The sequence below is a fragment of the Papilio machaon genome, chromosome 28, assembly GCF_912999745.1.
Source record: "Papilio machaon chromosome 28, ilPapMach1.1, whole genome shotgun sequence".
Taxonomy (NCBI): Eukaryota; Metazoa; Arthropoda; class Insecta; order Lepidoptera; family Papilionidae; genus Papilio; species Papilio machaon.
In genome coordinates, this window is record NC_060013.1 from 786,014 (window position 1) to 811,476 (window position 25,463).

At 34.5% G+C, this 25,463-nt stretch overlaps 2 protein-coding genes across 2 annotated transcripts; both read left to right on the top strand.

The window, feature by feature from the left end:
- Nucleotides 1-2,856: 2,856 nt before the first annotated feature.
- Nucleotides 2,857-15,176, top strand: LOC106710503 (conserved oligomeric Golgi complex subunit 7). The gene is made up of 17 exons (XM_045684945.1): nt 2,857-2,908; nt 2,986-3,072; nt 3,672-3,752; nt 4,799-4,972; nt 5,582-5,728; nt 6,157-6,274; nt 7,580-7,749; nt 8,708-8,809; nt 9,574-9,706; nt 10,111-10,244; nt 10,615-10,749; nt 11,105-11,288; nt 11,856-12,017; nt 13,178-13,272; nt 13,955-14,038; nt 14,886-14,979; nt 15,051-15,176. The coding sequence occupies exons 1-17, from the start codon at nt 2,903-2,905 to the stop codon at nt 15,152-15,154; spliced, it is 2,010 nt and encodes a 669-aa protein (XP_045540901.1). The 5' UTR covers nt 2,857-2,902; the 3' UTR covers nt 15,155-15,176.
- A 1,247-nt stretch (nt 15,177-16,423) lies between these two features.
- On the top strand, nt 16,424-23,862 carry LOC106710511 (probable tyrosyl-DNA phosphodiesterase). The gene is made up of 14 exons (XM_045685014.1): nt 16,424-16,530; nt 16,667-16,765; nt 16,963-17,116; nt 17,750-17,934; nt 18,133-18,309; nt 18,655-18,757; nt 19,073-19,195; nt 19,775-19,870; nt 20,256-20,426; nt 21,288-21,456; nt 22,030-22,132; nt 22,555-22,654; nt 23,233-23,443; nt 23,726-23,862. Exons 1-14 carry the CDS (start codon nt 16,494-16,496, stop codon nt 23,846-23,848), a joined length of 1,851 nt encoding a protein of 616 aa, XP_045540970.1. The 5' UTR covers nt 16,424-16,493; the 3' UTR covers nt 23,849-23,862.
- The last annotated feature ends 1,601 nt before the right edge of the window (nt 23,863-25,463 follow it).

Genomic DNA, 25,463 nt, shown 5'->3' on the forward strand with positions numbered 1-25,463 from the left:
TATAATCCCCATACTAAAACCTGGCAAAGATCCCCACGACTCTTCGTCCTACAGACCTATAGCTCTGTCTTCTGTCCTCGCCAAAATTATGGAAAATCTCATCAAAAACAGACTAGAGTGGCTTCTTGAAAACCGTAATTTATTGCCTAACTCTCAATTTGGATTCAGAAGAGGCAAAGGATGCTTGGATAGTTTGAGCATCCTTTCCTCAGAAATTCGTCTGGCCTTCTCCCGAAATGAAAATGTATTAGGTGCATTCTTAGATATTTCCGCTGCCTATGATAGCGTTTCACTTCCCCTACTCAGGCAGAAAATGCTACAGCTGAGTATTCCAGAGAGGATGATCAATTTCATTTGCAGCCTGTTGATGTCCCGTACTATTTCTATTCGTTACTCTAATACTTCCCTCCCTCCTCGCACCGTTTGGAAAGGCCTCCCACAGGGCTCGGTTTTGAGCCCCCTGTTATACAATATCTACACTTTTGATTTGGAATCTTCCGTAAATTCATTCTGTAATATCCTACAATATGCCGACGATATTGCCCTATACTCCGTATCGTCATCTGTAGATGAAGCCACTCGTCGTATAAACTCTGCCCTCTCTTATTTAAACGACTATCTTTTGGCACATAACCTCACTCTCTCCGTTTCAAAATGCAGCGTAGTCCTTTTTTCTCGTAAACGAAATGTTCCCCCTGTAGCTGTTTATGTAGATAATACACGTATTCCTAGTCATGAGACTGTCAAATTTCTGGGAGTTACGTTTGATTCTAAACTTTCGGGTCGACAACATCTGGACCATATCATTCAAAAATGTGAAAAGGGCATAAACATCTTAAGAACTCTTACCGGGGTTAGATGGGGTTCTCATCCTGTCACTCTTAAACTCATATATGACGCATTAATCCGTAGTCACTTTGATTATGGTGGTTTTCTTCTGGAACCCTGTAATAAAATTGCGTTATCTAAATTAGATAAGATACAGTCCAGATGCTTACGATTGATATCTGGTGCTATGAAATGCTCACCAGTCAACGCTCTGCAAGTGGAATGTCTGGATCCCCCCCTATATCTCCGTAGGCAATTCCTGTCTGACAGATTTTTTTGTAATGTTGTCCAAACTAAACATCATCCTCTTCTCCGCGTCTTAAAAGCTCTCTCCCAATCAATTCCAACTTCCAGCTATTGGTCTAACAAAGATCCCCCCTTGCTTATTAATTCGTTTAATAAATATATAGTCCCCGCTTCCCCTATCGAACAAGGTGTTGTAATCCCTGTCTATGCAACTCAGTTTGACGCTCTTATTTATTCTCCTAAAATTATCCTAAATTTTGGAATTGAGAAGCATACTCCTGCAGCCAACCAAAAATTTAACTCTATTCTAGAATCGGACTGGCCCCAATGGAACATAATGTTTACTGACGCTTCAAAGTCGTCTCCTGATTGTCCTGTGGGGGCAGCTGTTTGGTTCCCTAAATTTAAAATTGTTTTGAACTTTAAATGTCCTCCGTTAACTTCCATTTTTACTGCAGAAGCGATTGCGTTGCTAGAAGCTATCGCCTTTGCTGAGTCCCATAAACTTAACAAAACATTAATTTTTTCCGATTCATTAAGCTGTCTATTAGATATCTTAAAGTTTCCCTTCCGGTCCCGTCATAATTTCAGCGTTACCCTTCAAATTAAACAGCTCCTATATAATTGTCACTGCTCCGGGATTGAAGTTGTCTTGGCGTGGATCCCTGGCCACTCGGGCATCAATGGTAACGAAACGGTAGACTCACATGCAAAGGCCGCAGTCTACTTAGGTTCCGATTCGTACAAATCTTGTTTTCCCCGAGATCTACGCATATCCGCCAAATCATCCATGATGGAGAATTGGACCACCTTGTGGCAAAGGTCAAGTCAATCTAAGGGTAAATTTTATGCGTCCATACAACCTAGTATTCCATCCAAACCGTGGTTCAACAAGCATGGAAAGATTAAAAAAGTATAATCTCTATTATAACCCGGTTACGACTAGGCTTTGTAGCTTCTCCAGTCTTTCTCGCGAAAATACGTGTTCGAGATCATTCCTTGTGTGAGTGCGGTACGGATGAAGGGTCCATAGAACACATATTTTTTAATTGTCCCAATCTCCAACTTCAACTATATGACCTCCTTCCTAACGAAATCCCCAGACCTATTAATATCCCATTCTTACTAACTTTGGCCCATACCCCCCTGGTGAAGGTTTTATTTAAATTTTTAATCTCTAACAAAATTAATCTTTAATTGTCTAAGTTTCTGATATTTTAAACTGTAGGTAGTTTACTAACTCTTGTGTTGTCCTTTTCAGTGTCCCAACTGAAGTCATCAGCTACCGGTCACTTGTCAAAGCATACTGGAATTCGTATTTCTGGACTGCCATTAGCTATTGCAGTTTTTTTGTTTTTTTCTTATTTATTTACATCTTTCATTATCAATTACCTTCAACCTTGACGTTGGCAAAATCATCGAAGTTACGATGGAGTCCAGTATTAATTAAAAGAAGAAGAAGAAGAAGAAGATTAAAAAATAAAATAACTACAGGAAACTGTAGTGTATTATGATTAAATACTTCTTATATATAATGATTAATTATATATAATGTTTGTTCCTTTTGTTTTTTTGTAGGTGTGAGTGTGGCTAATGTTAAAAATAAACTTCTCTTTACTACATAGCTGATCAAATTTTGCAACATATATCACCGATCAATCTCCTTCGAGCCTCCCTCTTCAACGCGACACTGGCGAAACAATCAGTGCCCAGTTGGCACACCTAAAAGCCACTGCTTGGAAATTGAATTGAATTGATAACTAAAGGATTTATAAAAAGGACTGAAATTAATTATCGGTTCCCCGTTGACCAGTTTTAAAGTAGAGAAATGATGGTACGTGTGAGTCATATTCCAATAATATAATTTTGTCAAGTAAATCTTACTTGATTGTAATATCGTCTTTATTCCAGGACTTAAAAACGTTTGCTGACGACGACTTTGATCCTAAAAAGTGGATTAATAGAGCTTGGAGTTCTAGTGGTAATCAAGAGAAAGAGGTATTATAAATATTTTATTGTAATATGAATAGCAGCTAGATATATCATCATCAGCTCACTATACATCCCCACTGAGGGGCTCAGAGCCTACCTTACTTTGGGGTGACTAGGCCGCAAACTACGCTGGCCACACACTTGGCCAGCGTGGTTGGTTGACTTCACACATATCTTTGAATTTCTTCTCAGATAAATGCAGCATCACAATGTTTTCCTTCAATATATGTAAATCGAAAATCAAAGAACACATTGATACATGGCGGGATTCGACCCAGGACCTGCAAATTGCAAGTCAAGTGCTTGACTCCTGAGCCACTGACACTTTCACTAGATATAGATATATTTCCATCGCAATTTCAAAACTTACCTACAGTATGTGTCCAGTAAATACTGTAGAACCTGGATCAGCGAGAGTCATTGCCAGCCTTGATAGATAACCTCCATAAGCGAGAAACTTAGAGAGAAAACCTTTACTAGTGAAAAAAATATTGCGGTCCCTTGAACTCTCACTTATCTATTAACACTATTCAGTTATATTCTATGAATATAAAAACATAATTAATGCTTTATATTTAAGAGCTCACATAGTTTAAAATTTCCAGGACTTTGTAACCAACACTGTAACAAGATTACAGCTTTATATGAAGCAGTTAAGTAACTCATTAGATGAAACAACTACACATGTAAGTAAATATTTTGTTAACTATGCTTTTTAACAACAGAAACATCTATATATATAAAAGAAAGTCGTGTTAGTTACACCATTTATAACTCAAGAACGGCTGAATCGATTTGACTGAAAATTGGTGGGCAGGTAGTTTAGAACCAGGAAACGGACATAGGATAATTTTTACCCCGTTTTCTATTTTTTTTTATTCCGCGCTGACGGAGTCGCGGGTAAAAGCTAGTCTTTTATAAATGAGTATTCAAGGCATATCCATTTGTTTTTACAATTGGGAGAAAAACTGAAAGCTCTTAAGTAGGTTGACCGGTGCAATACCACAACCACACAGAAGACGGGACTGGAAGTGGAAGCAATTCCGCACTTCTTTGATGAGTGTGGTGCTGGAAGCCTAATTTTAGTCCACACTTCCTTCCCTTTTCATATAAGGAAACAATGGGAAGTTGTAGTGGACTTGATGGAACAGGGACGCATAGAAAGAGGATATCTCTTTCTATGAATCCCCTCTTCTGTTGATTAAAGGTAGGCATTGTATCTGCAATTGTGGATGTCTATGGGCAGCGGTCACTCTACTATTTAGATTCAGGTGACTTATGACATAAAAAAAGGTGGCACTAGGGTCAAGAGTGGGCTGTCACCTGTTGAATTTTTTATAAGTTACTAGCTGTCGCCCGCGACTCCGTCCGCGCACAGTTAAAAAATGGGGGGGGGTATGAAAAATAGATGTTGTCCGATTCTCAGACCTACTGAATATGCTCACAAAATTTCATGAGAATCGGTCAAGCCGTTTCGGAGGAGTATGGCAACGAAAACTGTGACACGAGAATTTTATATATTAGATTATAGCTATTTAAAAAAAATGTATTGCTTTATTAAATTATTTTTAAAAGCATTATAGCTGTATAGTTATGCAAGATAAACTGTCATCAGAAATATTTTGGAGTTTACAAGTTCTTGCGTTGTTTGTCTACAGTTTAGGGTTTTTATTTCAACTTGTTATAGAGATATGAACTAGGTGATGTTTGTAGCTAGATGGTTAATTTTCAGATAGTAACATCAGTACCTAGGATACTGCAAGACGCGTCTACGCTGCAAGTGGAAGGTGCGTTACTGCAGCAAAAGCTATTAACCTTGGAAGATCAGGTGCAAGGTGTGGAGCGGCAGACGGGACAGTCTATTGAGAGTTTGCAGAGGATTGATAGATTGAAGAGTCGGCTTGAGGTAAAAAATAACATTATTTGACTAACTGCGGCACTAAAGTTGAAGAATTGTCTCTAAGTTATTAGAATCGAGTTGTATTCTTGAACCCACTTAGAAACCGGTACATTTATTTATTATCGACGCCCCCATCGAATAATCCTGTAATGTACTCTTACCAGGTTCTTGCTTTTCTGTCGAATTCGACATCTAAATGTCCTATTACATGTTGTGGATTTTTTTAATATTTTTCTTAATGTTAATTACGGAGATAAAAAGTCATTATTGAAACAGATTTTTTTTATTTCCCGTATTATAATTTTTCCTTCATAGCACAGAATACGTCCGGAATATATGAATGAAAATTAAATACAATGAAGCTATAAAAATTATCTTTGTTTTGGTATCTAAAAGATTCTTGTACAATAATTATTGATGAAGTTATTAAAGAAATACGGTTTTTTGCTTCTTCTGAAAAATTTTATTTTTCCTATTACGGGGTTATTCGGTGGGGGCGTCGATATGTTAATGTATAGATACTTTTACCATCCACAGACAGACGTAATTTTTTTTTTTTAATAATAATTATAGTAATACATTGATGTAGAGTTATCCAGTGAGTTTATGTAATAGACAGCAGCGTCAGCTCTCCGTGAAGCAGATAAATGGGCGGCTTTAGCGTCCGCATTGGAAGATATCTTGGAAACAGGTGTGCCAACCAGCGGGGATAAGCTGGCACAGCTGGCGGAACAGGTGGCTGCTATGACTGCTAGTCTTGAGGTATGTGTTATTAATTTTTTAGGTATAAACGTGTCGCCGGTAGAGCGTCGTGACCCCCTAACAAAACTAGACGGGGATTAGAAAAAAAATTGAGGTTCTTTGATGTATTGCAGTTTGTGAGGCACAATTAACTAAAAAAAATATCAATTAAAAAAAATGTATCAAATCTGAAACATTTCAATCCATTACAGATCACATTAGCAATAAATATAGTAGTATAAGTAATAAAAAAAATAAGGACCCCCTAATAAGCTTATTAGGGGGTCCTTATTTTTTTATTCCGTTCGGGGACCCTCTTAAGGATGAATTCTGGTTGTTTATTTAAAAACTCTCACAATATTTTGAATAATTTTTAAAGACCCCCTTATTGTATCTGTGACCCCCCAACTATTAGGAACTATATCTATAGTCATAATGTTGTTATAAAGGTACTAACTGAAGCCCCCGACTATGAATACAAACGAGTACAATTAGAGACGTTGTACAATAGATTGGAGGCGGCCGTTAGCTCGCCATTCATTGATGCTCTCACACAGATGGATGCTGGTAAGTGTTGCCAGTAATATTTTTTTTTTTTAATTTTATAAAATAAATGCTATTACAATAATCACTATAACTGGCCATAAATTATTAAAATTGTTACCAAAAGGGTCAAGCGACATGTTACTTTGTACGAGTCATTATATCCGTGTTCTTTTATTTTAAAAAAAAACTTGAGAGGTGTCAAGGGACACCCGGATGGAACGAAGTTCCTTTCAATTAATTAGTGAAGGAACCAATGTTTATTCTATGAATAAAAAACTTAAGTCTTTACAAGAAGTACATTTTATTTCTATGAATTTTCGTTATATATTGTCACGTCGTTGCCATGGTGAAGTAGCGCTCATTCGTCGTTAACATACTTACTATAGCAAAAAGTGTCGTGACAACTTTTCGTAAGAATTATTCCGTCTAGCCCCCTTTCACAACGCGCGATAAGGAACTTCGTTCCAAAAAAAACATTGTATGAAAACCAAACTTCTCTGTTAATTACGTTATAGTATTGGTCAATGTAAGCGAGGTCATAATAAATATACTTTATTATCTGTCGTATTTGAGTCAAATACATTGTGACCTTCTGTAGTCTAAACAACTGAATGGATTTTGAAGAATGAGGTGTTATTTAATTGGTACTATTCTCCTGAATGTCATAAAAGTATCATTTAGTTCACTATACGTCCCCACTGAGAGGTTCAAAGTCTACCCTAAGTTAGGGGTGACTATAGTCAGGTCGCGGAGCACGAAGAATTTCATACAATGACCTCTTTGCCTACTGACAGAGGTTACAAGCTTTTGTATTTAGTGCGATTTACATGAATTATTTGAAGGAGAAAGAAAACTTACCAACTTATAAAATATAGTTATTATTATTATATAAATTATTTATTTAGATTAAATAATGCAAGTAATACAAATCTAGACAAATATCTATTAATAAAAACTCAAAAATCAGAATCCGATTCCTCTGTTTCGGAGTAACTGTTTTCCGAAGACGTCTCGCCTGTCACATTTATTACAAAAGAATCAACGGTTATGTCAACATTATCATCTAGTCTAGTTAATTTCGATTCCTCTTATTAAAAATTAAACTTATAGTCTCCAATAAAAGGTTTACAATCCCTGAGGACGGCGGCCTTTGTTTCTGTGCGAGCGAGACTCATTGTATTTACGCGGGAGTGACAGAGATAGGTAATGCGAGTTCAATGAACGAAATTCTTCGTGCTCCGCGATTGGACTATAGGACATAGTAAACCATAGTCAAGTGCAAGTTTCGCAGTGGCCTATAAGAGTATAGTCACGTTAATTGTATAGATCGTACGTCATCGTACGTAAATGTATACCGAGCGATGCAACGCGGTCAATCCGCGGCTAGTTGTTGGCGGCGCGCGGCGGCTGCGCGTGCGGCCGGCGCGTGGCGACGACAGCACACACATACTGTACGTGTACTAGCCGCGACTGTACTGGACGATGGAGAGAAACAGGTAATACGAAAGATATGGTTATAATTTCTCAGTATCCATATCGAGGGGTGAAAGGCTATTTGTTTTAAGCGACATTTTTTGCGATATTGACTTATATATATATACTAGCTGTCGCCGGCGACTCCGTCTGCGCGCAGTTAAAAAAAAATGAAAAATAGGTGTTGGCCGATTCTCAGACCTACTGAATATGCTCACAAAATTTCATGAGAATCGGTCAAGCCGTTTCGGAGGAGTACGGGAACGAACGAAAACTGTGACACGAGAATTTTATATATTAGATTCAGAATCAGGGAATTTTTGTGATTCTGAATATATATATATATATAAGTCAATATCGCAAAAAATGTCGCTTAAAACAAATAGCCTTTCACCCCTCGATATAGTTCACAATTTAGGGGCTCGTGTCTTCCCTAAATCATTAGACCTAAGTTATAAGGACTTATTAAAACGATACAGTTATGTACTTCACAGAATTATATAAGGTCACATCACCCTTTTTTTTCTTTAATGTGAATACTTTGGTATATGACTGGTATCGAACCCAGTCTTTTAAGCTGGATGACTTAGACGACGAACTTATAGGAAGAATAAAGAACATTTAGTGGTTCAAAGGGATCAACTATCGAGATAAAAATCACCTTGGTCCTATCATTTAAAACAGTGTCACCCAAAGTGGGCGATAACGCCCCCTTGGAGGCGTTTCAAACCTAGGAGGGGCCGATAAAAGGCCAAAAAAAATGGGGGGCATTGAATTTAATTAAAGTAATGAAATTGTGGTTTTTAATTTTTAGGGCTGAATAAAAATTAGGGGAGCTCTGAAATATAATTGATTTTCAAAGAGGGCGGTGAAAGAAATAAGTTTGACAATCACTGATTTAAAAGCTCGATTTATGGATTAACCGAAGTAAAGTCGTTTCACTGCTCGAAACAGTCCGTGTATATCGGCTTTGTCTTGTAGGTGGAATGGTTATCTTCAGTATTGAAGTCGGAGACGCCACTAGCGGAGATAGTTAGGCTGTACACGGATCTATTGCCGTCACTAGACCCCTCACCCACAAAGGTAAATACAAAAATAATATTTTTGAAATTATTTACAATGCCAACTATTTTTGCGTAAAGAAAAATATTGAAATTTCACGTAACTTAATAAAAATCAATAAGAAATAAGTGTTTTGTTGCTTTAAAAAAAAAGAGAAGAAACAAAAAACAGAGGTTCTCAAATATTTTTGTCGTAGAGCCCATAGATATAAATATGGTGTGTTTCACACAAGTTTGACGTCTAATCTAGACTTGTTTTTCCAAATGTCAGTTTGCATTGTAATTTATCCCAACAAAAGGTCTCCGAAAGTCTTTATTTCTCTCACTTATGTGCCCCGAATTACGTATTAGGTTACTAGTCGTCGCCCGCAATTCCGTCCGTGCGCAGTTAAAAAACTTAATAAGTAGGCTAGTTCCAAGCCATTTCGGAGGAGGACCTTACCATGTTAGTTATAACATTGTGACATATATATTAAGATTATTAAAATGTAAAAATAACGTAGAAATTAATTATTAAAACAAATGGAACAACAAGGTCTCTGATGTAAATGTCAGGGGAAGGAGAAGCGGCATAGAGCCGTAAAAAATAAAACATTGTGACATAAAGTTTTTATTTAAGGTAGACCATATTCAAAATGTAAATTTGGTTTTGTATGAACTTGTAACATTACAACTTTTAAACCTTCAAATTTCCTGTCATACACCCCCCATGGGGTCTTTAACACTTTGTAAAATCACATTAGTAAATAATTAACCTCACTACTACAAACTTTTAAATATCTGTAGGTGGTCTTGGCTAATTTTAAACTATGCCAAAGCCCTGAAGAAGGTATGGCTCTTTTAGAAGACTTGAAGACTGACATCGAAGAGTTTATATCTTGCATTAGAGCTATTATAGATGCTCCCAGACCTAATAAAGGTATGTATATCGGTTAATAGGTCATTTAAATTGTACTTGACAACATTGGTAGACGTCAGCAACAACACCAGTTGTAGGAATTGTCCTCGCTCAGTGAAATACTACAACCATACAGAAGACACAAGTGGAAGCAAGTCTACGTACAGTTTGATGAGTGAGGTCTCGAAGGACTAATTTTAATCCACGTTCCCATTCCACCCTTTTCTTATAAGGTAAGGATGGAAAGGGAAATTATATTTGACAGAGGAGGGGTCGCAAAGGATATGGAATAATTTAACATTTCTGTGTGTTCCTCCGTTGATTAAAGATTAGCCAATTCAGAAAGCAAAAAAAAATGGCTTCGCGTCAAAGAATGTTTCGTAATTATTATTTTCGGATTCTGTATTTATAATTCTTTGTCCTAGAAATTCTTCCTGCCAATACCCTTAAAGAGTTAGGTCGTGCAGTTTACCAACCTCTCAGAGAACTGATGCCGAAGTACACAGAGCTTCAGATACAGTTGTTTCAAGCTAATCTTAATGATTATCAAATAAAACAGGTATTTGTAAGAACGATACTTTCCACAGGTTGTCAAACTTTTTATTACAGACCCCTTTTTAAAATATAAAGTAAAGAAAAATGTCTAATAAGTCAATACTTAAGATTTTGACTAAACCAGAGATTGTCAAACTTTGTTTTAATCTAGACCCCTTATAAAAAGTGACTTGTTAAGATGAACCTTTATTTTTCGCTTTACCGTCTAGTCTTTTCTAGACCTTTGGGGGGTCTTGTTCCAATTTGAGAATCATTGGTTTAGTATAATAAATTATTTTTTGTTAATAAATCCAATTTTTCATATTTAATTTACTTTTTTTTGTTAATTTTCACAAATTTCTTGAAAATACTAGTGCTAATTTTCGGTCTTGTAGGATGAACTTCTAGAACATTCTAGAGGGTTGCTCAATGTGGCAGAGCGTTGTGAGGGCTGGTTGAGTACAGCATATACTAGAGGGAAGAAGATAGCAGGCAACGCTGTGTTACCTTACTATATACCTGCTGTTGAGGTGATATAAAAACATAATTTTTTTTTGTGTCTTTTCACAGAGAATAAAAGGTATTGTCTATCTTTTTGGACAGTACTGTTTTGCAATATTTTACCTTTTTTACCTTTGGTTTCTGAGAATATAATCTCTGTATCAAACATATCGTCATCCTAGTCATTATCTTTGACGAAACAAAGATTATATCTTTTCATCTCCGGGGTATCTCGGAAACCCACGATAAGTCGGACTTTGCTTTTCTACTCGATGTCTCTTTGCTATTTTGATAAATACAAGCCACTTATTCCTTTGCTAAGTTTTGCGATTAACGAAAAAAAAAATGAATTTTCTGATGTAATCGGGCAAATGTCTTCCGCAGGCGTTATCATCATCCATTCTGTCCCTAATATCCTCTCATAGTCGTCGCATAGAGACGCATTTCTTGTCCACTGTAACTTCTGGACAAAGCGCTGGCGTGCTTAGTGAGAGTTTTCCCGCAGCACTCGCTTTAGAGGCTGCTACTGCTGAACTACTGAGGGTGCTGGCTGCTGGATTGGAGACAGGTGAGAGATGTTTGTAGCTCAGAGATGTGTTATTGAAGGGAAATTTTGTAATCTCTGCTTATATTTTTGGGTTAAAGGTGTGAATGTTACATGTTTTCTAATTTTTACTTCACTCTTCAACTAATTTTTTTTTCTTTTCAACTTTGATAGATATAGCACTAACTTTTGCCCGCGACTCCGTCCGTGTGGGATTAAAAAAAACTTAACTAGTCTATGTTTTCTTGCAGACTATGTTCTATATCTGTGACAAATTTCAGCGAAATCCGTTGAGTCTTGGATATACGTATTAACAAACATCCATCCATCCAAACATTTGCATCTATATATATAAAAGAAAGTCGTGTTAGTTACACTATTTATAACTCAAGAACGGCTGAATCGATTTGACTGAAAATTGGTGGGCAGGTAGCTTAGAACCAGGAAACGGACATAGGATAATTTTTACCCCGTTTTCTATTTTTTATTCCGCGCGGACGGAGTCGCGGGTAAAAGCTAGTTTATAATATTAGTAAGATTTATAAGAAGAATAGCATAGTTAATCAGTTACCAAGTTTTTAAAACTCCCAGTTGAAGACCCAGATCATCCTCTCCTGGACCTCAAGAGTCTACTTCTGGACGGTGAGGTGTCACCGCCGCAGCTGACCTCAGTATCCGGTCTGCAGAGAGCCAGAGAACAACTCAGATCACTCGCTAGAGCTGTTCTAAGGAACCCAGTGGATGTTCAACTTGGTGAGAAAAAATTTAATCCATACTAGCAATAGCCCGCGACTTTGTCAGCGCTGAATTAAAAAAAATTGCAGTCTATGTGTTCTTCCAGACTATGTTCTACATCTCTGTCACATTTCATCGAAATCCCTTAAGTTGTCTTGGAGATAGTAATAAATATACATCCATCCAAACGCATTTATAATTTTGGTATGATTAGAGGTCGATGACGTCAGCGCGGTTTTAAAAAGTAACCTAATTCACTCCCACAGATATATGCAAAATTCTAGTAAAAGACCCGTCAAAATCGGTCCAGTCGTTTCAGAGATTACCTAGGACAAATGCAGACTTGCGGACAGGCTTCTCTTCTCCTTTTCTCTCTTCCCCATTAAAGAAAGTATGGGCCCTTCCCAATAAATTTAGACAGGGAATAGATGTACAGATAAAGTCCTTCTTCTGTAAGTGCCAGAAAATCTGCAAACTTTACAGATATTTATGGGCAACAATGTCTACGTATTTTTAGCTATATCGAGTTATTTTTATCGCTTTTCAATTTCAGATTTTCTATAAAAAGTTAGACATTGTTTCAAATATATTTTATCTTAAACATACGTCATTTTATACTTTAACTCTAAGATCTTTGACAAATCATGTTTATTGAAACATTATTATACTTAGACTTGAGAATTGAGATCTTTATAAATAAATAATGAAGTAATTATACATAAAGTATTGTTGTTATATATATTTATGGTGAAACATATAACCACGTTGAGCGTGAGAGAGCGTCGGTGGCTCAGGGGTTAAGCACTTGACTTGCAATATGCAGGTCCTGGGTTCGAATCCCGCCATGTACTTGTGTTTTTCGATTTACATATGTACATTTATCTGACGTTCTTACTGTGAAGGAAAACATCGTGATGCTGCACATATCTGAGAAGAAATTCAATGATATGTGTGAAGTCAACCCGCACTGAGTCAGCATTGACTATGTCATAGTCACCCCTAACTTGGGGTAGGCTCCGAGCCCCTCAGTGGGGACGTATAGTGAGCTGATGATGATGATATAACAACGTTGCTGTCAATATCAATCAGCAGTAGTCAAAGTGTTAAAACACTAACTAAACAATGTCTAACAGTTTTTTGGAGTAATACAGTAAAAATTTTTATATTTTTCCTATCAGATAAAATACCACAGTTATCAGTTTGGCACAACAATGATGCTTTGTCAACGGACTTGCCAGATTTCGCGTTATCCCCACAGGAATATATTACAGAGGTAAAACTTCATACATCTACTAAAAAGATAGAGGTAGAGAGGGGAAAGTATGTATGGATTGTATGAAAGAGGATTTGTGTATGGATTGCTGATAGACATGTATGACTAGCTGTCGCACGCGACTCCGTACACGTGGAATTCATTTAAAAATAAACTTAACCTTAATAAAATATATCTGTGACAAATTTCATCAAGATCCGTTGAGCTGTTCTTGAGATACCTTCAAATAAACATTCATATAACATTAAGATTCATATACCCCATAGATTCATCCCCTAGCAGTTTATGCCCGCGACTGCGTCTGTGCGGAGTAAAAAAAAAATAACATGAGATTTAAAAAAAGATATGATAGTATCACTCCGTTTCATACATTTGAAGAAAAGAAAAGAGATCAAATTATGTACCGGAGCGGACTATTTTTTTCTTCAACTTCCTTCTCACTTTCAACTTTATAATATCAGTATAGAGAAATACATAATCAAAGAAAATTAATAGTTGAAAAAAAAAAAAATTACTCCAATATACGATTTCACTAACTAAAAACAAAAAGGGAATTCGTATGGAAGTGGAGTAATTCCAGTAGTCCGAATAATCACGAATCTGGATAACTGACATAATTTTTACTCCGGTCAAATTCTACGTTAAAAAAAAAAAAATGATTGATGAAGAAGTTAATTTCCAGATTGGACAGTATTTAATGACGTTACCTCAACATTTAGAAATGCATTTACCAGAAAAACAAGCGCCATGGCAGTTTTTGTCTGAGGTAATTTTCTTTATTGTATTTAATTTTTACAATATGATAAGTCCTTATGTGACCCCCAAAGTATTTGAATTTGGGGGTTCAGATTGTGTGGTATAAATACGGTGGGGGTGTTGGGAATTAGAAATTGGGGGTTCATTTGAAGAAATGTAACATCAGGGGGTTTTTAAAAATCAATCACAAAAAAGTTTGAGAATCTCTGGTCGAGGTAAATTCTAGAATATATTATAAGTAAGATAATTTAAAAAGCGATATTTGACATTTGTCAATTTTTAGCTTCATAGTGAGTGAACTGTTTAAAAACATCGATTAAGCCAATGATTTAAAACATATGTGAATCGAATTTAGTTCTTTTTTGTAACATCCTTAGTTTTGATGTGAAACATCTATAGGATCACTTGTAAACCGAATAGTTGGCGTGGCGACGCTTTCTGTGGCGACGGGTCGCCACGCTATACTGAGGTATACATATATATTATCATTATAATCATCATTATCATTATTGTCATTATTATCATTATTGTCATTATTATCATTATCGTTATTATTATTATTTATTTATTTAATTATAATATTGAATATTTTATGCATATTACTTGTACACACACGATGTTTCACATCTGCCAGGCGTCCCGTGACGGCTCACAAGTTTTTTTTTAAAATAAATTAATTCACTGACGCAACATTGTAACGACGTTCTATTGACATGAATACAATATAAATGTAATGGAAATTTGAAAAAAGTTAAACAATTGTGTAGTTCGAAGTTTAAAAAAAAATTATTCCCGCCGTTACAAAGTTACGTTGTTGAATTTTGATGAAGTGTCTAATGTTAGTTTTGTTTTTGTAGGTTTGTTCTCATACATGTGAAGTTTACGCAGAAAAGATATTGAATGTCAGAAATATGGATGCTTTGGGTACAAAAAGATGTCTCACTGATATTGGTAAATATAACAAAATACATTTTTTTAACAGCCAAATTAAATTTTTGTTTGAAATTTCTGTAATATTGCAGTATATTTGTCAAGTGTGGTAGAAGATCTGGGCACCAGTATTACACCAGCATTGAAGAATTTAGAGAAATCTCTCCGAGCTGCTGCACCTAGTCAAAATGAATAAAGTTTGAAAAAACTAAATGTAATTTATCTATTTTCTATTGAAATAAATATTAAAGAGTTAATAAACTGTGTTTTATTTCTATAACAACTATTGTAACTTTAAATGTATATAATAGCTGTCACCTACAACTTGTTCCGAGTGGAATTAAAAACAAATTGAAATTTTATTTAGACCTGTATATAATATAATATTTTGGAGTTACCTGCTAACAAGCATCCATCCATCTAAACTTTTGTATGATGGCTGTTCTCAATTTATCTAGACTAGACTAGACTATAAAAGAGGGACTAAGCTACTGAAGAAAAATTAAGCTTTTAGGAAAATATCAATTTTAATATTAACTAAATTTATAGTATTTCTTAAAACATACTTGTAAACATAACTCAATTCTAACTGTTTATATATATTTTTAATTTAAACTCAGTTAATCATCCCATATTTCGTGATGAGGATCAGTTTCTGGTAAATAGTCTTTTTGTAAAATAGGTTTTGGTGTATGCAGCATTGCTGTTGTCTTTCGTTTAATATCTTCAGGGAAAATGGCGCCTTTTGATGGGCAATTCATGACATGGTGTTTCATTTTTGGTTCGGGTAACCTATGAGTCGCGTTATATGGGCAAATGTTGAGATTTTCTTTCTTCTCGCATTTCACTATATGCGCTTGGATACGCGATCTTGGTACGCGATGGGAGATGTTATACGGACAGGATACGAATGGGTCGTTCATTATATCTGTAAATAAATTTGTTTTCATTAAAACTTATCTTATGAAATAGTTATAAAACACTAAAACAACTTAAAATTTTAAGATACATCAAATTAGTTTATAGTGGTAACTTTACCAGTTCAGTTTAATTCAAAATTCGAGTATGCTTGCCTTACAAAATATATTTGAAATAATTTTGCAAACACAAACAACATAGAGACAAAGTTGTTGTCAATGTCAAATATTCAAAAACACTTCACGAGTGCAAGTGTTGCCAACATTTCCAACACACCGATTTGAAGATCTAACTAATATTGCGAAGTAAAATATTATTTTTGTTAGTGAAACAAACCTAGTTTATTACCAGAAATAAAAAAAACATAGTTTTTAAAAAAAATTAACATGTGCTGAGAAGTATTATAGAAGTATTATAATCCGGTAGTGTTAGTATTTTAATTTAACTGATCACATGGTAGCATTTAGTTTCACGGTTATCACCACCTGTCACTGTCATTTTAATTTTTGTAAACATTGATAAAGATAATTTTATTTTATTAAGCTTTCTTTTGCCTATGATTACAATAACATTAATTTATTACAATATCATAGAAGTGTAAAGTATTATCAAAAGTTATGAATACTTCGAATAAAAGAAATGAGATAATGGAAAGTACGTAAACATAAGTAATTGAGATTAAAATGCTTTTGCCCTATTTTTATTCACTGCTTTTAAAAATATACTTGAGTCTGCTTTATAGGAAGATAAAATTTTACGTAAATATGAACGCTGTTTTTATAATTTTCAGGCAATGTCGCAGCAAAAAGAGTTAAAACCGAATGTTCTTACGGAGAAAGATGCTACAGACTAAACCCGGCACATTTTCGAGAATTCAGTCATCCACACTGTTAGTTATAAAGATAATAAAAAAAATATACAGATTTTTAAGTACAGTCAACATTGTTGTAGGTGTTAAAGTTACAGAAAAATTACTATGCACCCAACAATAAACTTGTACGAAATTAAATGTACCAGGCATGTAGATATACGAGAAAAAGGGTACAAAAATTACATATGGGTTTATTGATACATTGATTTTTTCAGTGGAATCTATACTCAATAATTACAGCGGAGAAGGTGATTATCCAATACCTTCAACAATGCAAGCACAACAAATGTTGATATTAGATCAACTTAAAATAATAAAAGAAAAGGGACTTTATACTGCAGCTAGTAATTTTATACGAGAAAGTACAACGTAAGTTTATTCACAACCATTGGTTGCAAATAAAAAAATGTGGTAATTAAAATTTGTGATACCTATTTAAAAAAAAAATAATAAGTAAAAGAAAATGGCAAACATTTCCAAATTGTATCAGCTATTGGTGTGGCATAAACAATTGAAGTAGAAAAAAGTTTTTTTTTCTGAAGCAGAATTAAGTTTTTTTTTTTGTAGTCAGGTTGACATTACAAAAAAAAATGTAATGATTAAAACCAATTTGTTTCTTTGTCATAATAAGTTACATTTTACTTTTATAAATATTTCTAGGAGCCTACCCTAAGTTAGGGGTGACTAGGCCATAGTCCACCACACTGGTCCAGTGCGGGTTGACTTCACACCTATCATTGAATTTCTTCTCAAATATGTGCAGCATCACAATGTTTTCCTTCACAATAAGAACGTCAGATAAATGTACATAAGTAAATCAAAAATAGAAAAACACATTGGTACATGGAGGGATTCAAACCGAGGACTTGCAGATTGCAAGTCAAGTGCTTAACCCATGAGCCACCGACACTCTAAATATAAAATTTTTAAGGCAGAGAAATATGTTTTTTTGGCTTGTACTTACTAAATAAATAATGTTCAACTAACTAATTTTTTCTCTAGTGCACTAACTAAAGAAAAGGATACAAACAGAGATATACAACAATGTAGCCATAGTAATGAAAATATGTTAAGTGTTGCCAGTGATCAAAGTAAATTAAATAGAAATAAAGAAAAAGTCATAGAAAAAGAAACAATAGAAAGACGAGAGAAAAATAAATCACCAGTAAATCAATCAACAATGAAAGGTCCTTTTTTTGATGTTTTTTTTTTTAATTTTTTACATAAAAACATTTTACTTATTACTAGGATGCACTAATTAAATATAATATGTTATCTATTTATTGACTATTAGTAATACATTCTTAGTAATTGGAGCCACCATAAAAAATAATAACCAATATGTGATTTTAATTAAATTATTAAGTTTTTCTAATGTATTTTAGGTGATTATAAACCTATAATAGAGCCAACTCGACGACCTGAACAATTTTTGAAAGTGGTGTTACCACCTGGTGGCATGGCAGCGAAACACGCTGCTAGTGCACCTTATCATATCTTTTATACAACAATAACTGATGCTAGAGAGACGCACAGACAGACTAATTCTATTACATTCCTAGGTAAGGCTACTAAACACAATTTAGACATAATTTTAGGACTTTTTTTCAGATTTTGTGACATAATTTTTTTTTAATTCATGCATGCTTTTCTATTAGTAATCAATAACTGTATATAATATAATAAAAAATATAATTATAACATACATGCATCGTATAAGCTTTTTTTTGTTTCAATGTCTACAGACTCTTGGTCCATATTCTTTTTTGCATATATTTCTGCCGCTAAATGATAACAGAGATTTTACCTTATGTTTATGTTTAAGTTATTTAAGTTAACTTAAGTTTAAATCTTGACTTAGGACAGTGTAAGAATTTTGTGCAGAAATACCCCAATATTCTTTACAGAAATATTGGATCGAAGTTTGGGTGAATTGAAATGTTCTTTACAAATCAATTTCATGGTAGAACCTGGATGGTTATTGGCTCAGTATTACTTTGCTGGATATAGGTAAGCTATTGAATAAATAAAAAAATCTTAGGGAAAAAAAATCGCAAAAAAAATTTTTTTTTTGCCCTATTTATGTGTCTATTTCACAGTTATGTAATCCGTAAACAGGAGTTTCCACAGTTGAAAATCTCGGTGAATTTTTTTTCGATTTTTTTCTATTTTTTTTGGCTGTTATGTCATAATTTTGAACAAATGTTTCAGTACTAGAAAATCTTTGTAAAATTTTAGTTGCCTATGAAATTTTAAGCCAGCACACAACCTTGAAATCATTAATATTATTATTTATAATCTATTTTAATCATATGATCTGTCTAGTGGTAAAAAGTTAACAATACTCTATGGCGATGACTGCGCCGATATGAAGTCACTTAGCAAGAAAAAGCCCAACGTAGACGCACACTATGTGTCTATGGCCACTCCGTTCGGAAAGCATCACACGTGAGATTTTTTAAATACTATTTTAACAAAAAAAATATCAAAAAACCTGACTAACTGAATCCCTACTCTAGGGAATATTAATTTGAGTTTTATCAGGCCATTTAGGAACATACAAACACTATACATAATAAATTACATACATGTGAAATATACGACCCTCTTAACAATCAGGAAAACAGTAGTCTATGATTGGTTTTTTACTTTTGACAGCTTACCTGTTCCATTATAAGTAAATAACTTTATAATCTATATATTTTACATTATTTATAAAAGCAATTCTTATTAAATTATTCAAACTTTCGTGAGACATTATCATTAACTTATATAGGAACGGCTAAACACTCGTATATATATCCGGTGTCGGCACCTAGTAGTTTCGAACCCATCGGCCCGTCGGGTCGCGTCCTTTAAATAATACCAGTCCCAATCACCCCGATGAAGGGCCCCCGATGGGCTCGCAACTAATCGGTGCCGACACCGGACTTATATGTGAGTGTTTTAGCCGTTTCTGTATAAGTTTTTAAGTAATACTTGTCTAAATTTATAATCTTTGACGTCTTAAAGCGTTATTCCTTTTAGGAAAATGATGCTATTGTGTTATGAAGACGGGTCTTTAAGAGTAATTGTGTCTACTGCCAATTTGTATATTGATGACTGGGAAAACAGGACTCAGGGGTAGGATTACTTTGTTTATACCTATCTTTAATTCAGTATTTAAAAAAAAATAGTAGCCTATGTGTTCTTCCAGACTATTTTCTAAATCTGTGTTAAATTTCATCAAGATCCGTTGAGCTGTTTCTGAGATACCTTCAAACAAACTTACATCAAAACATTCGCATTTATAATATTAGTAAGATTGTATCCTAATCGGTAAATTCGTATTTATATCTCTAAACCAACTCATTAACATTAAAATATTGGTATAGCCATTATATTGACTTCATTAGGGTCGTTTGATTTTTTAATTTTATCTATTAACGAAATAGAGATTTTTGTCACATGTTTATTTTGCACTAGAGAAAACAAATAAAACCCTAACCATAGATTATATTATTTCAAGTCTATGGTTCAGTCCACAATGTCCTCCACTCCCAGCGGAGTCTATGCCTCACGATGGGGAGTCCCCTACCCTGTTCAAGCGGTCTTTACTACGATATCTACATCACTATCAGATGCCACAGCTCAGTTATTACGTGGATTGGGTGAAGAGATGTGATTTCAGTCATATTAAGTAAGTATTTCTTTTAATACTTTCATTTCTTTATATTATTTATTTTAACCTGTCTCAAAGTTTGTTATTAAATCTTGCAAATTCATTTTAATTCGGCTAAAATTTAGATTACGTAAGTTCAAGTTGGCGGCTGCAGTTTTTATGGCGAACACAGTTATATCTAAGAACTTACTAGCTAAAGTTAAAAGTTGCGGAAACTTGTAGCTTTTTAGTTATTGAATAAATAAAATCGTATTTTAGGTTAGATTTTCCACTATTTTTGACGTAACTTTGACAGTTTTTTTTAATGGCTAAAGGTTTTATCTCATACAGTCACGTCATTTTACTTTAGTAAATTTAAAAAATAATCTATTTAATTCGATCATACTTTAAAACAAATATACTATTTATTTTAAATTTGAATTTTTTTTTTTAATATTTTAAACAACTATATGAAATGGGCAGAATTTGGTTCTAAAGCCAACTTGACCGTACGTAATTTAAATTTTAACCATTAATTCACTTTCCGGTTACTGATTGAGTTGAAATTTTGCATACATATGTATATTGCGTGATAATGTAATATTATGAACACGTGGTGATGATCTGATGATGGAACTGGAAGGTTGCCATAGGAACTTCGCGATCACAACCTTTGTTTTTAGGCAGGTTTAAATCGTAGTGTTGTTTGAACACTTCTAATTCTATTTTTGTAAAGTTTTTTCTTTTTAATGTATACGTTTATATTAAAAACATGTATTTTTTTTACCGGACTGACTGAGGATGGTAATATTTTTACTTTTTTTTTGTCTCTGGTTTTCTATATATCGGCAGTCTTATGTTTGCCATCTTATAAGATAAAAAAAAAATATATTTCTCTAGCGTGTTCTTAGTAGCCTCAGTTCCCGGTTCCCACTTCGATACAGAATGGGGAATTAGTCGTATTGGAGCATTACTCCGACAACATTGCTTTGTACCTCCTGGAGAGAACACAAAATGGCCACTTTTAGCTCAAGCTAGCAGTCTGGGGTCATACGGGAAAGAACCAAAGGTGGGTAATTCGATATTAACTAAAAAAAATCATAGCATTAACTTTATGCAGATCAATGATTTCTGAGTTTTTTTATTTAGTACTAAATGTCGCTCATGACTTCGTCCGCTCGGAATTAAAAAAAAAAAACATAATAAGTAGCCTATGTGTTCTTACAGATTATGTTCTATATCTATGCCAAATTGCATCGAGATCCGTTGATCCGTTCTGGAGATACTTTCAAACATCCATCCATCCATCTAAATTTTCGCATTTATAATATTAGTAAGATAAGGTGAAAAAGGAGTAAGTAAGAACAAGTTAAAATTATATATGTGTCCCTTTAATGTACACAGGAACTTACAGAAAGGGTATTCCCTCTTCCTGTGCGTCCTCTCCCCTGCCAAATTCAATTTAATCACCTAAGCTTGTTATGACCAATTAAATCTACAATCGAAACTGGATAATCTCTGCTGGTACTTCTATAAGCGAGAAAGTTGCCTTCATGAGCGAGAAATATCTCTTGGATTCTCACATATTTAGGTTCGATTAATATATTAATGTATTTAATATCAATTATTGTCATCTAACTAGTTATGGCTGACAGGAGATTTTCTGCACAACTTCACAAAGATCAAAGACCAGCCTCAAATGATGAGTACGCCTGCGGAACTCAAGCTGATATATCCTTCGTTAGGTAAGTTACTAAAAGTACAGTCCATGATGTTGTCAGTGGTCCAGGTCCACCAGGACCACTGTTCACTCACACACACACCACACCACTACCTGTGGTCCACTACCTGTCCACTACCTGTGGTCCAAAGGAGACCAAGTGGGAAATAAAGTTAAGGGTTCATACGAGTAAGATAAAGGAATGATGCAGCATTTCAGAGAAATCAGCAACATTATGAAATGGGTCTATGGTAAAGAAAAGTTTTTCTGGTCTTTCTTGCTTTTATAAATGTTTATAGTTCCATTTTATTTTCATTTATCATAAAGTAAAAAAAAAATTTGCTAAACAAGCCTTCTGACGTATTAAGTCTTTGAAAGATTTATTAATCTATCAAAGAGTAAGGTTGTATTTATGGTTTAGTCTATGACCTATTCTATTTTCATTAGAGAACGTAAAGCAGTCCCATGACGACTTACTGGGAGGCGGTTGTCTGCCATACGCCGCAGAAGTTCACACAAAGCAGCCCTGGCTAAATAATTACTTGTAGTGAGTTGTCAATTTTGTATTTGGCTCTTGCTTTATCAATTAATACATGTTACTGTAAGGGCTGAAGCCTATCAGTGACCAGGTCTCAATCACGCCCCCCACTAACCTAAGCCTAAAGCCTTGCAAAGAAAAATACAATCTTCGTCCCTTAGCTTATAACACTGCTCAAGTCGAAAATTGTCGGTTTTCACATTTTAATGCAATTAGATGGAGCTCATTCCTCGTCTAACCAATCCTCACATGATAATTGAAAGGTTAAAAAATATAGTAAAAAAGTTAAAATAGAATAAATTTAATTTAAATTATAAATAAAATTCAAATTTAATTTAGAGTATATAATAAAGGAAACTAAAAAAATAATTATTTCTTAACCGCTAAATTGCGTATTTATTTAGAAATTACTAAAAAAATCACCGTTTTTTTAAATACACAGTTTTTTCGTTTCCTGTAAAGTTGATAAAAATGACTTATGCGGTGTTGTTAGTTAAGGGACGTCTTTCTGAAAGTGGAACACCGCGAAAGGCCTTGACTGTACATTTGGGTGTTTATCGATTTCTTAAATCAACTATTATTTCCAGTCAATGGCAAGCGAAATCAACTTATCGTAATAAAGCAATGCCACACATAAAATCCTACACTCGTGTGTCTCCTGACAACAAAATGGCGGCTTACTTTCTACTGACGTCAGCAAACGTCAGTAAAGCCGCGTGGGGTACGTTGAATAAAGGCAATCGAGCTTTGAGGATCATGAGCTATGAAGCAGGTGTTTTATTCCTGCCGAAATTTATTGTAAGTATATACTAGCTATCAAACGTGACTTCGTTCATTTGAACTTCACATATATCATTGAATTTCTTCTCAGATATGTGCAGCATCAAAATGTTTTCCTTCACAGTAAGAACTTCAGATAAATGTACATATGTTAATCGAAAATAGAAAACACATTGGTACATGGCGGGATTTGAACCCAGGACCTACAGATTGCAAGTCAAGTGCTTAACCCCTGAACCATCGATGCTCTATTTGACATAATTATTTAATGTATATAATGTTTTTTTACTAATTTTCCAGATAAATCAAGATCTATTCCCATTAGACAGGAACGCTGCAAACAGACTAATTCTACCGTACGATGTTCCCCCAGTCAAATACACAAGTGACATGTCGCCCTGGGTCTCTGATTACTTGACATAACAATTATTAAATGATTTCTAATCTGTTGGTTATTTTATTTTAATACATTGAACTTTATAACCTAAAAATAAAAAGACTGAAACAAACAGTAACTAAATCTAATAAATAAAACTAGCTGTCGCCCGCGACTCCGTCCCCGTGCAGTTAAAAAAAAATGTGGGGGGGGGTTATGAAAAATAGATGTTGTCCGAATCTCAGACCTACTGAATATGCTCACAAAATTTCATGAGAATCGGTCAAGACGTTTCGGAAGAGTACGGTGACGAAAACTGTGACACGAGAATTTTATATATTAGATTCTCGTGTCGCGGTGTTTGTGGTTAAACTCCTCCGAAACGGCTTGACCGATTCTCATGAAATTTTGTGAGCATATTCAGTAGGTCTGAGAATCGGCCAACATCTATTTTTTATACCGCTATTAAGTTTTTTTTAACTCCGCGCGGACGGAGTCGCGTGCGACAGCTAGTAGTCATAGAAAAATGAAAAAAGAGTTTTATTTTACGCATTTGCAATCTTTAAATTAACGGAGAGTGTCACTACACTATTCATATCTGACCATTTGCACTTTATAATTAATATCAAAAATATTTTTTAAATATTAAAGAATATATTTTATAAATGGTACACCACAAAAGACGGTGACTGTACTTACAAATTGATAAGCCTAATTCAATAATCCTTGTACTACGATGTCTAATTGTTGTAAAGTATTAAGCATAGATACATTACTAGCTGTCACCCGCGACTCCGTCCGCGCTAAATTAAATATAAACTTAATTAGTAGTCTATGTGTTCTTCCAGACTATGTTCTACATCTGTGCCAAATATCATCAAGATCTGTTGAGTTATTCCGGTAATACCTTCAAACAAACATACATCTAAACATTCACATCTATCTATCTTTATATATATAAAAGAAAGTCGTGTTAATTACACTATAACTCAAGAACGGCTGAATCGATTTGACTGAAAATTGGTGGGCAGGTAGCTTAGAACCAGGAAACGGACATAGGATAATTTTTACCCCGTTTTCTATTTTTTTATTCCGCGCGGACGGAGTCGCGGGTAAAAGCTAGTTTATAATATTAGTAAGATAATCCAGAGCAAAGTGAGGCGAAAAAAAGGAATCAATAATTCCAAATTAAGCTATAGAAAAAAGTTAACAATGATAAAATTAAAAATTCGGATTTATAACTCCATATTTGGCAATGAATAACTTTATAAAGATTTGATTTTAATATTAAAGAACCTATTCTACTGAGGGTAGCGTTGCCAGGCGTCTAGATAAAGCCGGACATAGGTAGGCTTTTTGATTGCGTGTCCGCCCAAAATAAACTGTTTATCGGCTTTTGTTAGGCTTTTTACATTTCCCAAACGAGAGTGTACTCATTAATACTGAGACAAAATCCTAAATAATATAGGGTGTACCTTTCTACCCAAATGTCCGGCCAAACTGGGTAGTAAGTTTGGGGACCTGGCAACCCTAACTATAACATATAAAACCTTTTTCAAAGTAATAAAATGGTAATCAATGGAATATTTTCATTTATAAATTTCATCTGTTGTAATTGACGATTGAAATGTTTGGAGCAACTATAATATAGTCTGACTAGTT

What these genes read in the sequence shown, in the direction of transcription:
- LOC106710503 (XM_045684945.1), top strand. An exon ending in TAGATGAAACAACTACACAT is followed by an intron (nt 3,753 to 4,798) that starts GTAAGTAAATAT and finishes GTTAATTTTCAG; the next exon opens with ATAGTAACATCAGTACCTAG. An exon ending in CATGGCAGTTTTTGTCTGAG is followed by an intron (nt 14,039 to 14,885) that starts GTAATTTTCTTT and finishes TTGTTTTTGTAG; the next exon opens with GTTTGTTCTCATACATGTGA.
- LOC106710511 (XM_045685014.1), top strand. Translation starts at nt 16,494, where the DNA reads ATGAATACTTCGAATAAAAGAAATGAGATAATGGAAA. An exon ending in TTTATACGAGAAAGTACAAC is followed by an intron (nt 17,117 to 17,749) that starts GTAAGTTTATTC and finishes TTTTTTCTCTAG; the next exon opens with TGCACTAACTAAAGAAAAGG. An exon ending in TGGGAAAACAGGACTCAGGG is followed by an intron (nt 19,871 to 20,255) that starts GTAGGATTACTT and finishes TATTATTTCAAG; the next exon opens with TCTATGGTTCAGTCCACAAT.